The sequence below is a fragment of the Embiotoca jacksoni genome, unplaced genomic scaffold (genome assembly GCF_022577435.1).
Source record: "Embiotoca jacksoni isolate LCO1_2020_lvr unplaced genomic scaffold, fEmbJac1.0.p SCAF_86, whole genome shotgun sequence".
NCBI classification, from domain to species: Eukaryota; Metazoa; Chordata; class Actinopteri; family Embiotocidae; genus Embiotoca; species Embiotoca jacksoni.
The window spans coordinates 263340-279537 of NW_027185443.1; the positions used below are offsets into that span (position 1 = coordinate 263340).

Below are 16198 nucleotides of genomic sequence, written 5' to 3' on the forward strand. Positions count from 1 at the left end.
GTTCACAAGCCCCCCAAAAAAAAAAAAAAAAAAAAAAAAAAAGGTGTCGAACACCGACCTGAAAAAAAATCCCCAGATTACAGTTTTATGGCGGCAGATTTTTTTTTTTTTTTTTGGAGCTACGATTAAAAACTTCTCAGATGCGTCCTGTGTTTGTACTTTGGGTGAACTAAGCCTTCAAAGTGAAGTAAAAAGCAGCTGACGTTGCATATCGCTGAAACGTGCGCCGATCGAAAACATTTTGTTACGCTTCCTCTCCGCAGACGCGACATTTGAAAACACCGCAGGCGGCGATTTTCTCCGTTTCTTGCTGGAACTTCCTGTTATTCTGAAGTAATTAATAATTCATCCCCGTGAACACAAATAATCCACTAGCAGTCCCACTGCTGTTTAGCACCGCAGCTCAAATGTAATGTGGCATGTTATTAAACATCTGCTTTTCCTGCGGGCGACATTTAGAAATCATTTCTGTAATTTACTCGATGAAAGGGGGGGGAAAAAATTAATAAATAAATAAAAAGCTGCTGAAAACATCAGGCGGTTTAATTTCGCTCTGTCGCTGCTTTGTTGCTGAGTCAGCACCAGCCGTCTTATCGGTGTTTTGTAGTCGTTGCCGATGTTTTTTTTTTGTTGGTTTTTTTTTTGTGCTCTGGTTTTATTTCCCTGTTGAAACTTTTTGAAAGGCAGGCAGATTACAACAGGTCAGTGAGCACTCGTCCGGCCAGATGTATACACAAACTCTGCCTCACGTCTTAGAGGCCGGATTCGCGCTGCTAAACATTTTTCTCTGAAGCTCAAAGAGAGAAAAAAAAAAAAAAAAATCCCCCTCTGCCATCTTTGCCCTCCTCTGCTTCTACTTCTCCTCCTGCATACTGCTTCTCACACTCCTCTTCCCTCCTTTTCTCTAACCCCACCCCGTCTCCCCGTCCTGAGCTGTGAATGTTAATGGCTGTGTATACACATATAAATATATATATATATATACATATATATCTCTCTCCCTGAACTTCACCTATGACTTCCCAGGTGCCAAGCACAGTAAACAAGCACCCCTCAGTTTATCCTGAAACGCGCCAGGGGACGCCACTCACTTTCGCCGTGTTACACGGACACGTCCCTGTCGTTCAGGTAGTGACATTCACATTAACCTGTGGCCCTTGCCCTGTCCTTTGTACCAAAATAATAATAATAATAATAATAATGATGATTTTGAATATTATAATGATGCATCATGCTAAAAATGATGCCAAGTGTCCTTCTTTTTTTTTAATTTTTTTTTTTTTTCTTTAACTTCTCCTACTTGATCCTAATCTGTGCAGCTGTTATGTGGAGACGACTTGTTCGACTTGTTTTGATTTATGTATGCTCTTAAAGATGTGTAGAAGTGACCCAGGTCCCCCCACCCCACCCCCTCCCCCTCCCTCCTACCTCCCCCACATGGTTTCACCCGGACTGAGTCTTAAAATGGGTCCCTTCAGCAGAGGCGAGCTAAAACAGAGCAGAGCTGACACACAGCCGCAGGGGATGCCAGATTTCACTGTTTTCTTGTCATTTTTAAAAAATATATATATTTTTTTTATGTATAATACATTTGGTTGCTGTAGTTACTGTTTGAGCTGATGAACACCGCCGCCCTCATCATTTTTATTAAATTTTTAATATGCACGAAAATTATTATTTGATTTATTCAGCCTCCCCCCTCCCCCCCAGACAGAAGCTAATGAGGATGAGTAGTGTCCAGAGTTGGGGACAGTCGAGGTTTTCTCCCCTTTCTTGCCGAGCCTGACTCTAACACCACATCTTCCCCCTTGCCTGTTTTTCCTCCTCCGTATTCTCCCCTCTGGTTTGTATCCCCATCCCTCCCCATCCCTCCTCATCCCTCCCCATCCCTCCCCCTCCCTCTCCACCTCCTCTGCCTCGCAGTTGCTGCTGGATAACAGAGCGAATGTGGAGGGCGCCCTGCAGGATGGGACGGAGAACTACACGGAGACCCCGCTCCAGCTGGCCGCCGCTGCAGGTAAAATCTCAGACGTGCAGCGAGGACGATTGGGTTTTTTTTTTTCCCGGATTTCAGATGTGCACGCTTGACCCGAAGCATTCTTATCCCCGACTCAGCGTATAAGGGATTAGTCACGACATGTTCAACTCTGAGCGCACCAGAAGGCATTCTCACTCTGCTTTAATCATCCAATTAATTTATCGCTTTCAATTACTATCTGGGATTCAGCAATGCAGTGAATCTGAAATTCTGCCTCTCGTGACTGCGTGGAAGAAGCTGCAGTGTTTTTTTTTGTTTTTTTTGTTTTTTTATTCAAGCAAAATGAGCTCCGAACTGACTGGAAATATGTGTCAAAACAGAACTACGAGCATTTAAAGGGATTGTTTGACATTTGGGAAAGCTTAGTTGCTTTCTCGGTGTTAGACAAGGAAAGTTGATGCCACTCTCATATCAGTCTGTTCAATATGAAGCTGCTGCCAGTTAGCTTAGCTTAGAATAAAGCAGAACCCTCCAGGGTTTTGCTGAGCTTTCTGTGATTGTTGTGATGAAAAATGTTTGATTTTGAGGCAGTTTTTCTCAAAAGTAGCAGTCCAAGAAAGAGATTGTTTTTTTTACTACTATCTAAGTCATATTTCATCATTTCCTGCAGATATAAGCATACAGCAGGCCACAAAAATTGCTGGAAATATTTTTGTTCTCACCTATTTATTTTCTGAACTGAAAAAAAGACATGGACTTAAACTTACAAAACAAGTCCTGAGTTTTAAAAGTGACACAGCTTTACAAAACGCACAAAACTAATTCATCCTGATCACAAGTTGAAATAGAGTAGTCGGTGTTTCCGGGGTTCACCGTGTGGGAGGAGGTGTGGGCATCCGCGTTGCCACGGCAACAAGTGATTAAAACACACGGCCGCAGATAATGAACACTTATTAACATGCTACTCATTAAATGATAAATAATGCAGATGAAATAAAGACAACGGTCCCAAAGCTAATTTTGTTAATGAATAGCGACGAGTGAGAGACTTTTCAAAGCAGGAGGACTAATTTCATGCAGTTTGGAGCGTCGTGTTGACGCTCCTCACCGTTTTACATCACATTAACTTTTATTGCTGCATAAAAGCTCGAATAAACAACGGCAGAAATACATTTACACTTAATATAAACACATTTTCCGTTCATTTTAGGTGGAGCAGTTTCACGTCGGTATCACGAGATTTCATTGTATCCGCTGAACTGTCGGTTGTAAAATGTTTTGACAGAAGTTTCTGCTCTTTTGATGCCGTCTCGTTTCACCGCCGACGCAGCAGCTCTCTCTGCGGCGGTCACTCACTTTCATTCAGCTCTCCGAGGTGGAAAACGTGTTTTTATGATCTTTGCTTTGTTGTCGTAGACTCGAACAGACACTTAAAAGAGCCACGAGAAGAGCCTCACTTCTACCTCAGAGGCTTCAGTGCACATAACATACTTGTGAGAAAAGAAGACCAGCAAGTCTTCACCTTCAGGAAGCTGAGATTTTGTAAAAATGTGAAAACGACTCGCAAATAATTGCAGACGAGTTGCTCATTTTTCCTTTTTTAATAATCCGGTTAAGGCAAGGTGCAGTGTGATTTAATACGGATGTTGTCGTGTCTTCATATCTCTCTGTTTATATGCAATAAAATGTGTTATTCGTAACAAATTAAAAAAAAAAAAAAAGCACCCAGTTAATAGCTGTATAAAAAGTATACCACAATTTAAAACCATTACTCACATACCAAGAAGAAGTAAAGATTATTATCGATGCATTTACATGTGAGCAGCATTTTAATGTTGCAGCTGGTGCAAGGGTAGAGCCAACTACTCCACGTTAGATCGATAGATAGATAGATAGATAGATAGATAGATAGATAGATAGATAGATAGATAGATAGATAGATAGATAGATAGATAGATAGATAGATAGATAGATAGATAGATAGATAGATAGATAGATAGATAATAGATAGATCGATAGATACTTTATTTTTTTTTCTCTACAGCGGCATTATAGATACAGGATTTATGTAAATGTATCATATTTTATTTGCTGATGACGATGCTTTGAATGTAAAATCTAAACCGGCAAAGCAGGGAGTAACTGTAGCTGTGCAAAAAAACGCACAGAAATGTGCTTTTAATTGGGGAAACGTGGTGGAATTTTAAGTGCAGTCTGAGGTACTCGAGTAAATTGTCTGAATTTGAGCGTATCCACCTTTTATTCCGTCCTCGTCAGGTAACTTCGAGCTGGTGAGTTTGCTTCTGGAGAGAGGCGCCGACCCCATGATCGGCACCATGTGTCGGAACGGCATCTCCTCTGCCCCGCTGGGGGACATGAACTCGTACAGCCTGGCAGCGGCGCACGGCCACAGGTGATACAGGCAATCACACGCACGCACACACACACGCACACACACACACACACACACACACACACACACACACACACACACACACACACACACACACACACACACACACACACACACACACACAACAACAACGAGGCCCCAGCCAGCCAAGAAATATCCATTACCACAGTATTGATCCATTTACACACTCTGCCCTGGTCCATCTGCCTCTCACATAATCCGGCAGCATATGAGAGGCCGACATCTCGGTCGCCCTGTCAGACAGCCGGCGACAGAGTCTGTTCAGCTGCACTTACGGCTTTCGGTTTGACATCATTTCCATGCAGCAGAGTGAGATAACGACCATTAACATTCAGGCCAGAGAGAGAGAGAGAGAGAGAGAGAGAGAGACGGAGAGAGATGTCAGCAAAAGGAGCCAAAAGCCAACAAAAACAACGCAGCGTTAATAGGACAATCAATTATAGTGTGATGGTCACGCTGCAGTGAGTTTTGAGGAGATTCAAACTGCATCAGGATGGTTTGTGAAACGATGTGCGCGTGTAGAAGTTCTGACATCTCGTCAACGTCTGCCCATAAGACAGTCGTCGATCTTTTGCAAGCCCGGGGTATTTATCTGCATTGAATACCGTTCTCTCTCTATATATATATATATATATAATAAAACTGAAACACACCGACGTAGACACCTACAGTAGAGAGATGTTGTTTTCTTACAAGAGAGTTAGAAGAAAACTTTCATTTTCTCGATTTCCTTCGGTCAAGAAAGTTTGCTTAGCTCGGCACAGAAATCGCACAAAAAGCTCCAGTCTCATTTTTTTTTTTTTACTGCGTTGGCGTATATATTGTAAGCTAGTCACTAAAATATATTTTTTTAAAAACACCTGAGTTTTGATTCGAGTTTGGAAATAGAGCAAGGTCTATGAAGATGTGTTTTGGTGTAGAACAACTTCTCTCACCTCAATCCAATCCAGCAACCGTGGGATGAGCTGACCTGCCGGCTGTGATCCACTTAACAGACCTCACGGACGCTCATGTTGCTGAAAGGGAACAAATCCCTGCAGCCAGGTTCTGGTGGAAAAAGCCTGAACGTAGAGGAGTTAGGAGCTCTTAAAGCAAAATTAGAAAAAAAAAAAAAAGTTTAAAGAGTTAATATACTATGACAGCATACGGTGCAATTCTACTTCTGCGCGGACGTCCGCTGGGATCAATTGACACGATCAAACAACATTTTACTCGTCATCGATGATCAAACGATCTCCCCGACAGGATATGATGTTTGCTTACACTTGGACTCTAAAACGCCCCCCTCCCCCCCCTTATCCGAAGCAGATGGTGCACCGAAGCACTGATCAGGCTGTGATCACACTGTATGTTGTGTGTTGAAGCCCATTCTCCTCAAAGGACGGGCATCTGTTCCTGCAGCATCGCTGCGTTCACGCCGCACCAACAAATCTGCAAACTAATTTTTTTTCTTAATCATAATCACTTCATATATTTGGATTCCAAACAGGAGTGATACAGGTGCAGAGCACGCTAATACATTTTAGCTTCATGAAGTGCACGGGGATATTTTGAGTGTCATCAGAGCGCGAGAGCCGAATGGGCTTAATGTGGATTTAATGCGTTTTTTTTGTCGGTCTAATTTAGAGCCATTTTCTGGTGTGTGTGATCAACCACTTCACGGCTTTCCTTCCCTCCTCTAGGAACGTATTTCGGAAGCTCCTGTCCCAGTCGGACAAAGACAAGGGGGACGTGCTGTCCCTGGAGGAGATCCTGGCCGAGGGTTCGGAACCCGGGGAGAAGAGGCTGGTTCCCCAGGCCAACGGCGGAGGCACCCTGCGAACAGGAAAGGCCAAACTGAGGGCCCTGAGAGAGGCCATGTACCATAGCGCAGAGCACGGCCATGTGGACATCACCATAGACATCCGCAGCTTAGGTCAGATTTACTAATACATGCTTCACTGGCGCACGTGCCTCCGCTCTGTGGTGCCTCCAGCTGTCCTGGAGATGTGCTCATGCTGTTCCTGTCCTGTCCCGTCCTGTCCAGTCCTGTGCTGTCCTGTACACACCACTCAGCAGTCACAGCCACCCATCCAACCATGAAACAGTCGCAAGAGTAGGACTTTTATTTTTATTTTATTTTTTTATTTATATCCGAGGTGATAATAGCTCGGGTCAAAGGTGTGAACGCGATGATGAAACTCTGTCCTCAAGCTGTGCTCATTTTGTAAATGTGGCAATCATCAAGCTTTCATCTCCTCCTCCTCCCCCCCCCCCCGGTCCGGCTCATTGAGCGCAAGACTTAATGCGACTTTGATGGGGATTCATTGATTTTAATTGGCAAAACAATCTCACCGGCAGCTCCCATTTAGTAGCTGCAGGAAATATGCTTGTTTGCTTTCTTTTCGAGAGTTACACGACCAAAAGCTCTCATATCTGAGCAGTAAAATGTGAAACGACCACCGCGAGCTGCTGAGTGTGGCTCAGTCCAAAGTTAAAAGAAAAAGGAGAAAAGAAAAATCCGCATGCCAGCATGTGTAAAGCTCAGTAATTAACACATTATATATCATTTGTTTAATCAGAACAAAAACCAAAAGAGTTAAACTACACGGTGCCGTTTACACATGAGATATAACCTGTTAATTAGTGAGCGCCACAGCTGCTGGAAGGCGGATTTTACTGCTGTGGACAAACTGTTTCCTCCTGCGTGAATAAGCATACTTCCCATAATGTCGAATTATTCCTTTGAAAAAATTCTCGTCTATGTTGGTTTAAAAGGTGAAGATAGAATCAGGAGGAATGCTGCTTTCAAATGGGGTCGTATTCACCGCGTACACGACGAGAGTCCATTTGAACGGCGCCCTCTTGTGGCATTCACGACGTCAGAACACGAAGCTTTCTGTAAGCCTCGAGTTCGCGAGTTGTGACGTGTTTGCTGATGTTTACGGAAATGGCAGAGGACATGGAAGTTCATTTTTCGTTGGATGTTGAGCTAGCATATTGTAATTTTAGTCATTGGGAGTTTGTCTTCATAACTTAGATAACAGCTTACGTCTGAGGAAAATGTTGATCTTTCCAACGACCTCATTTCTTCTCTCTGTGCCTTTTCCATTTCATGCATTATGTTACCTGCCTGTTAGCTTTGCTAATTTGTTAGCCTCTGTGGCTTCTAGACGCCGTCCATGTTGGTGTTTTTATGGTGGGGTTTTTTACGACTTGACCACTTGAACGTCGAGCACACGGTGCACATGACTTTTCATGTTGTAACCACGAGCTCACTAGTTCCATTTGAACGCTGAAAAATATCCGACCGGATCCAGACGAGTTACTAAAAATGGATCTTGTGGTGAGAATATTTTGTCAGTCAACTTCTGTTTTCAAGCTCAAGAATCTCAACTAATGCATTTCTTTTCAGCTAAGTGTCAGAAAAGGGGTGAAAATTGTCATCAAATTGTGTGAAATTTGCATTTTGTACGATCAGCAGTCAAAAAAGAAAAAAACGAAGATGAACGACTTACACGGATATCGACCTTAGAAAAGCAGCAAATCATCAAAATTTTAAAAGCTCAAATAAGTAGGTATCGTAAATAATATCGTTAGAAAAACCGATTAACACTCAAAGACTTAAAGGAAAACACAAAATCACCTGCCGTGGTTGTCCAAATATTATACGATGTACGATACGAAGACGTCATACTGTCTTGTTTTTATCGGATACAGTCACCAAAAAAAGTTCCCAGTTAAAGTTAGTGATAGTTTCACAGCCATGTTTGGAGCATACTTCCAGCAAACACACAATAAAAGGAACATGGTCAGATTTACGACTTTGGCCTCCTACAAGTTGGTGTAACACTTGTTAAACACACGTTAAAGTCGGCCTCGATTGAATCACATCATCTTAAAATACAAGTGAAATACTTAAATATAGACATTTAGTTTCCAACTACAGCAACACTTACATCAGATTTCGAATTCACACAACATCCAACCTCATGTGATTTATGCTTATTTTCATGTCCATCATATCGATGCAAAGACATCACAGCCATTGTTCAACCGGGCGTTCTTTAATTACATTGAGGACGTTGCCTTTATTTTCCCGCCGGTCCCTCTGACTCTCCACTAATCCGACACTCACCATGCAACCGCCCTCCAACTCACCCTCACACCATAACGTGATGGAAACATGGTCGGTCCTGTCGCCCTCGAAGCTTCTCTTTTTTCTGTTACTCCGGGGTGTGTATTCACTGTCCGTGTGTCGGTGTTCCCAGGCGTTCCCTGGACTCTGCACACCTGGCTGGAGTCCCTGCGAACCGGCTTCATGCAGCACCGCCGGCCGCTGATCCAGGGCCTGCTCAAAGACTTCACCTGCATCCAGGAGGACGAGTACACGGAGGAGCTGATCACGCACGGCCTGCCGCTCATGTTCCAGATCCTCCGAACCAGCAAGGTCAGCGCGGCTCGCTTTCATGTTTCGTGTAAACAAAACTCTTGTTAGGGGAACATCAGACAAGAGTGAGGCTGGCTTTTTGTTTTCTGGGGAATACAAACTGCCCTCTGTGCTCGTGTGCAGGGGTGACATTAACGCTCACATTTGCATATATTTAGCTGCGCTCCGGAAACCACATTATCATACATTTGCATGAGATTTTTTTTGTCACAGATAGTTTTAAAAAAAAAAAAAACAGCAATCCACAAAAACTCCAATAAAGTTCCCATCCTCACTGGTGTTTTGCAGAACGAGGTGATCAGCCAGCAGCTGTCGGTCATTTTCACGCAGTGCTACGGGCCCTTCCCCATCCCGAAGCTGACGGAGATCAAGAGGAAGCAGTCCTCACGCTTAGGTAAGACTTCAAACTAACCAACGCTTCACTTTTTGTTTCTAAATGAAGCGGAACGACGGAAGGAACTAAGACGCTGAAGTGAAACACAAAGAGGTCAAAGGTCATTTGTCGGTCATGCCTTTTGTTCCTTAAATTTTCTCTCCATGACATTGAACTCTTTGCTATTGCCACTCTGCTTCTGCTTTTTTTTTTTTTCCAGCAAATGATTTAATGAGATTTGATAAATGGGTTGTAGGTTAATTTGGTTTTGTTTTTAAATACGTCTGTTTGCGTTTCAAAAGGACAAAAAATGCAACTAAATACAGATCAAATGTCAAATTATTGCTTCAAGCTTACGCTGAAACAAGATTACAGCTGAAACAACATTTTTATTTTGACATTTTCAAAATATTATAACTCAATTTTATGTTTTATTTGGTCAAAGCAGCACTTAATGGAGGAGCCATCCAGAGGACCTTAAAATCAAACTACCGAGGAGGACTGTTTGAAGATGATTAGTTATGTCAGAGGAGGGAGAAAGATGTATTATTTCATTTTCAGGGTATTTTGCATGTCTCAAAAAGTCACTGCCTTCCTCAAAAAATATTTTTTTTTACAACAAAACAAAAAATATGATTATCTCTTGGCTGCTGGAGGTCGTGAAATGAAAGTTATAAAAGGTTTTTGTGTGTGGCTGCTGGCTGTCTGAGAGATGCTTATAAACTGGAAGTGGGATTGTGCAGCAGGAGGCTTTTCAATCCTCTTTTCTTGTGGAGTTTGAGTCACCATCATAAAGCCAATTTCAGAAAAACACTTTTGGTTAAATAACATTTTAAGAAAATCATCTGAGATTTTATCATTAAACACATTTGACTTTGACAATAATGACATGTTTTGCATTTATCTGATCTTTTCATTAGAAGCAGGGAAACATTCAGTGACTGTGCTGCAGCGCCACCTGCTGCTTTTCTTGAAAAAAAAAAAAGGTTAAAATCATGAATGGTTTATTTTGTGCGTGAAAAGAATTCAGGCTTTTAAAAAAGATTGACAACAAATGAATCAATCAGGACGGTGAAGGATGCACTTTAAGAAAAGAGCTTTTGGGCTTCGATTCAGCTTCTGTTTATAATTCAAATCAAATGGAAGTTGTTGTATTTTGATAATTCAGCTCTTGATATCGAGTGATGAGTCGTCCTTGAGGTAATTAATGACCACATTATCTTAATATGCCGCTGTTTGCTGCTCTGCATCTGTTGTTTTGGAGCGTTGAGTAAGAAGAAGCATCGTTTTTACTCTCGTCTGCCTTTTTTTTTTTTTTCCTCAGACCCGCACTTCCTGAACAACAAGGACATGTCTGACGTGACCTTCCTGGTGGAGGGGAAACCGTTTTATGCACATAAAGTTTTGCTGTTTACAGCTTCGCCCAGGTAAAAGGAAATGTTGTTTTATTTTATTTTATTTAACAAAAGAAGAGCAGGGATTTACCCTCCAGATCCACCACCAGTGTTCAAATCTGGATCGAAAATATTTATTTTCGTATCCGCATTATATTGTTTACAGTATTGATTATCACTTGTGAATACCGTCTGGTGTTTTTATGGCTTCATGTTGTTTTCAATTTCTTCAACATTTGTTTTTATTCTGTTCTGAAGCTGTGCATCACTTTGGTCAACATATGCTGTATTTTACAAAACTTAACTTGAGAATTTCTCAGATTTCTTTCTGCTTCATCCAGGTTCAAGTCGCTGCTCCAAAACCGACCGGCAGCAGAAAACACCTGCATCGAGATCAGCCACGTCAAGTACAACATTTTCCATGTAAGAAGTTCAGTCTTCAATTTTAATTACCAATGAGGCTCAATTTTAGATATTATATTTTTTCAAATGAGGCGGGATACAACTAGCAATTACAACCTAACTTAATAAGGGATTGTTTTATACAAGTATAAAAACACGAGAGAATTTAAATAAATCTCATCCCAACAATATATCAGTATCAAATTAATAGACACACAACATAAATATTTTTGATAATCACTTATATTTCTTTCTTGAAGAAGTGTTCAAGTATAACTCTTTCATTTTGTAAACAAATCCCCTGAAAAAAAATTGAATTCAATTTATTATGTAAACAAGTCGCAGCCAGTTATATTTGTTCCTTTGTGCCACAGAGCTCCATTGTTATCTGAAAACTATGAAAAGAATAAAATAAAACACATTAGTGAGCCTCACTGTTGCACCGCCTGACATGTTTCTTCATTAGCACGAAAACACACTGGAGTTTATTTCATCTTTGATTAATACACCAGATTAAGTATTAATCCAGCCCTGAAAATAGTCCCCAAACAAGAAGAAGTGTGCGCGAATATACTGACTCTTTACAAAATTAAAAAATAAAACTCAATTTCGTGTCCCAGTTTTTAAGATTGACATCTTCCTTTGGAATTACTTTTCTTGGTGCTGAGTGCCACAGACAGAAGTTGGACAGCACTCAGTGGGATTTGTTGACAATAATTAAATATATATTTTGAACACTGACAAGATACTGTTACTGTTTCATTGGTCGGACTTGCTACTGCGTTTTTATCTTGGAAATGGAATTTGTACATTGTTGTTGTCGGGTGAAGTCAATTTTACTGAAATAGATTCCAACGAGAAAAAAGTCCCACCAAAAAATACTTCAAACCTTCGAGAGAGCAACAGAAAAATTATCCGTTTTCCACTTCTGCGTTTTTGCACAACAGACTGAAGCCTGCTCTGTTCTGTGTTACAGCTGGTCATGCAGTATCTGTACTGCGGCGGCACCGAGTCCCTGCACATACGCAACACTGAAGTAATGGAGGTAGGACAGACTTAACCACAGCCTGCCGAGCGACAGCCCCAAGTATTAGCATTTCTAATCCCGAGTCCTGTGCCTCATTCTGTGTGGCTGTACTGTTCCCTGCAGCTCCTGTCTGCAGCCAAATTCTTCCAACTAGAGGCCCTTCAGAGACACTGTGAGATCATCTGCTCCAAGAACATCACCACGGAAACCTGCGTGGACCTCTACAAGCACGCCAAGGTGAGAGACCGTGTCCGGCGGCTGATGGCAAATGATTCTGTTAAGTCGTGAACAGGCCAAATATTATCATTCCTATATTTAAGGTGCCACGTAACATTATTTAGCTGCTGCAGCCCGGCAATTAAACAATCATATTGTCTATTTACTTAAAGCTGCTGTAATCAACTTCTTTTTTTTTTTTATTATTAATAATAATAATAATGGGCCAAATGACTGTAATATTAAGGAATCACTCATGGTGAGCATTTTAGTGTCTTTCAGGCTTGTTTTTGGTTTCACCACCAATTTTACCGTTTAGAGTCACTCTGACCACCCTCGTAGTTCATTATCATGTTTTCAGTGAAAAGTTGAATTGTGGAAAGGCCACAATATGCTAATTAGTCAGCAACAACAACAACAACAAGGAAAAACAAAGTTTGCGAGCAGCTGGTGAACATATTGGAGCGTTAAGCTGCGAGAGAAACAGATATTTCCATCAGCAGTTAGTTGGAATCAAAACATACAAAAAAAAGGAATAACATCCACGCTAAAGTTGCTGAATGTGTAAACAATCCACCGCTTACTAACATGTTTGCCGTATCAATTTCATTTTAATCTCTATAAGCAACTTTTTTTTTTTTTAAATTGCTATTAAATAGGTTTATTGTAGTGGTTTTAAACTGTTAACTGAGAGTAAACTGACTGATTGTTAAACATTGTGTGACCTAAAAAAAAAAAAGGTCAGCCTGTTGACATGCTGACGTCAGCATTTGCCTCGAAGTTTTCATAGTTCTCAAAAATCCCGGCAACATGGCTCCTCCTAAAGGCACCACACCGCTGTGTGTTCTGACCAGAAATGTCCATATTTTTAAACCCAAAACATAAACCGTCAGAGTAATACCAGAGTCGTATATTCTCTTCAGCTCAGAGAGAGTCAAAAACTCTCCATTTTTTTTTTTTTTTCAAACTCTCTGCCTTCTTGTGTCTCCCGTCGTCTTCTTCCGATTGCAGTTCCTCGGCGCGGCGGAGCTCACGGCTTTCATCGAGGGCTACTTCCTGAAGAACATGGTGCTGCTGATCGAACTCGACGGCTTCAAGCAGCTCCTGTACGAGCCCCCCCCCCGCCGAGAGCCCCGCGTCCAGCCCGGGCATCTGCTCCGACATGCTCCTGGACCTGGAGAAGACACTGGCCACTCGCATCCACTCCATCCACCTCTCCACCTCCAAGGGCTCCGTGGTGTGACGCTGTCCTCTCGCCCGGGAGCGCCTCTCCGATCCGGCCACAGCGTCCACGTAACACCACGTTTAAGCACCCGGTGTCCCCCAACACCCCCCCCCCCCCACCCTACCCCCCTCCACCCCACCCCCGCTGCAGAAGACGAGCAGTCGGATGTTTTTCGTTTCAGGAATTCCCTTTAAATCCGCCTGATGAGGGTTTGACGTCGGCATACGAGACAGAAACTTGGGACTGTTGTTGTCCTCGTGGCTCCCAAAAAAAACAACAACAACAGAACTGCCTTGACCCAACAGTATCACTTAGACCTACCCGTGATTATAAAACTTTCTATTGTATTTCATCTCTAGGATACGTGCATGAAATACACACTGTACACTTTTTTTCACTCCGAAAAAAAATGAAATAAACGTAGATTAGAGTTTAAACTCGATAAAAGCAGCTTCGTCGTAATCTCAGAGAAACGAGACCGCGGTTTACAAAAGCGGAAGTGGACGCCATCGCAGCAGAAAGTTCGACAACATGCCAAAATAGAAAATATAATCCTTCTATACAGCCAATAAAAGTGATCCGTAGCAATGCCAGACTTTTTAGGCGGACTCGTTTTCATTTCTGTCACTTCTACGTCGGATGCGTTTCACTGTGTTTCTACCTACTGTGTGCGGAGGCCAAACTGATCACAGGAACTTCCGCTGATTCGGATGAAAAGACGGCCCACTCAGTGAAATCTATGCTGACTTATGCTTGAAACGTGGAGGTCCTACTGGGAAATTAACTTGTGATAACTCCACGGATACCTTTTTTTTTTTTTTCTTCTTCTTTTCTGCATGACACATCCTCAACTGAGCTGCCCTCATTTTGCTTTTTAATGCAGAGCTGACTTTACGGACCTACTTTTACAGAGAGGGGAAGTAAAGGGGGGAAAAAACGCTGCTTATTAACTTTCTATCCACTGCAAAACAGACTGAGCGGGATTTGGCAGGGACTTCTTTCTCTCTGACGATATTTAAAAGCAGAGTGTAAATAAACTCATCGTGTTGGTCGTTCCTTTTTTTTTGTTTTGTTTTGTTTTTTTGTAAACTGATGTACAGTATTCTCCAACACTCGCTTGGCTGATGACACCAGTCTCCATGAATGTGCTCCCTGCTGTGTGGTTGTCTCGTTTATGCAAAGTTGCATGTTTTAACCTGTTCGTGTGACTCCTCTGTTTTTTGCTTTAGGCGTGCTTCTGTGTGTAGATCGGTGGGGCCGAGTGTCGTCGATTGTTCCGGTTGAAGTCCAATCAGAAGATTTTTTTTTTTTTTTTTTTTTTACCCCTGAAATGATTTATCTCTTTCTGGTACGTTCCTAATGGATCAGGGTGGATCACGTTGAAGTCACTTTTTGTTTTTAGGCGTTACCTCGGCTGAATCTCTTTAAAAACATGAATTTCATGAAAGAAACGTTGAATTTCTGCCCACTGATCCCAGCGATCCGTGTCTGGATGAATTAACCAATCCACAGGTTTTTCGCATTTACACCTGGAATTGAACTGCGTTCTCGTTATCTCAATTGAGCCCGTAATTCGATCAAATCTCAGAAGGCATGTTAGAATCGTCAACAGATGGCACATCCCAGCTGAAAGGAAGCAATGCTGCTCAATGAGCATTTTGTTTTTCCAGTGCCGAGCGAACGTTGCTGCTACGACAAAGCTTTGGGTTCGCAGGACGAGGTGGAGTTAGGGGACCTTTCGACCTGCAGCACTGATGTTTGATCTTAGGTCAAACGACAAGGACGAGATCTTCATCTGGCTGAGATGTGACGACCATGCGACCCTTAACCACCTCCGCTGGACGATCCCACTGCGTTCTGCGTCAGTTTTACACCTCCTGTTAACATGCGTTTTACCGTATCCAGACGTTATCCAGCTGCAAATTGCATGTAAATACCAGGTGTAAATGGGGTAAATCTGGACCGTGTTATTTCACTTTTTCTTTTCTTTTCAATTTGCAAATTTGAAAAAAAAAGAAAAAGTCAAAATATTGCACAAAAAAAAAGTTTCTACATTTTGCCAGGGCGGCAAAGTGTCTTCATATAAATCAATAAATGCAAAACGCAGCAAGGAGCATTCAAACAAAGCAAATAAATAATGACGTACGTAAAGCACGTGGCCTCAGAGGAGAAGACTGTAAGGTTCCTCAAATCAATACATTAAGCAACTTTAAATCATTTTCGATTACTTGATTTAATTGCACAATCCTTACTGTGTCTTCTGCTTCTTTTTAATTGGCACCAACGAACAGTTGTAGATATTTGGCGTTCCACTTTGTGAATTTGATTCCTCACAAAAAGTCCCTTGTGTCTAAACTCGGTCCTGAAAGTGTGCAGGAATTCAACCTTTTGCTCCACGTGATTACATTTTCCCGCACGGCTTTGTCCACCACGTGTGCATCAAATAAACACTTATCAATTCTAAGAAGTAAAAATAAAAAGGACTAAAATGCCAAAACCAGACGTGAAGCGGCAGCCCCGGACCGTCGGCCCGCTCTTTAAACGATGCACGCGCGCTCAGAACGGAGCGAAGACCTCATGCAGATCAACAGTATTTTAATATAACCGAGACAGTTACCTCTCTCCCTTCGAGGAAATCAAACAGTATATTTCATGAATGTAAGAAAAGTTGAATATTTAACAAAACATTTGCAATCCAGCAACAAACCAAAAAAAAAAAA

At 42.0% G+C, this 16198-nt stretch overlaps 1 protein-coding gene across 1 annotated transcript in view; it reads left to right on the forward strand.

Annotated features, from left to right (window-relative positions):
* LOC138192446 (ankyrin repeat and BTB/POZ domain-containing protein 3-A-like) overlaps window positions 1-13586 on the forward strand; it is a 156981-nt gene extending 143395 nt beyond the window's left edge. Inside the window, 12 exon segments of the mRNA XM_069139842.1 lie at window positions 1027-1128; window positions 1924-2017; window positions 4256-4391; window positions 6095-6327; window positions 8663-8841; window positions 9130-9235; window positions 10539-10641; window positions 10950-11031; window positions 11987-12055; window positions 12161-12274; window positions 13265-13371; window positions 13373-13586. Of these exon segments, the coding sequence (XP_068995943.1) occupies window positions 1027-1128; window positions 1924-2017; window positions 4256-4391; window positions 6095-6327; window positions 8663-8841; window positions 9130-9235; window positions 10539-10641; window positions 10950-11031; window positions 11987-12055; window positions 12161-12274; window positions 13265-13371; window positions 13373-13496 (1449 nt within the window). The 3' untranslated portion in view covers window positions 13497-13586.
* Window positions 13587-16198: the final 2612 nt, after the last annotated feature.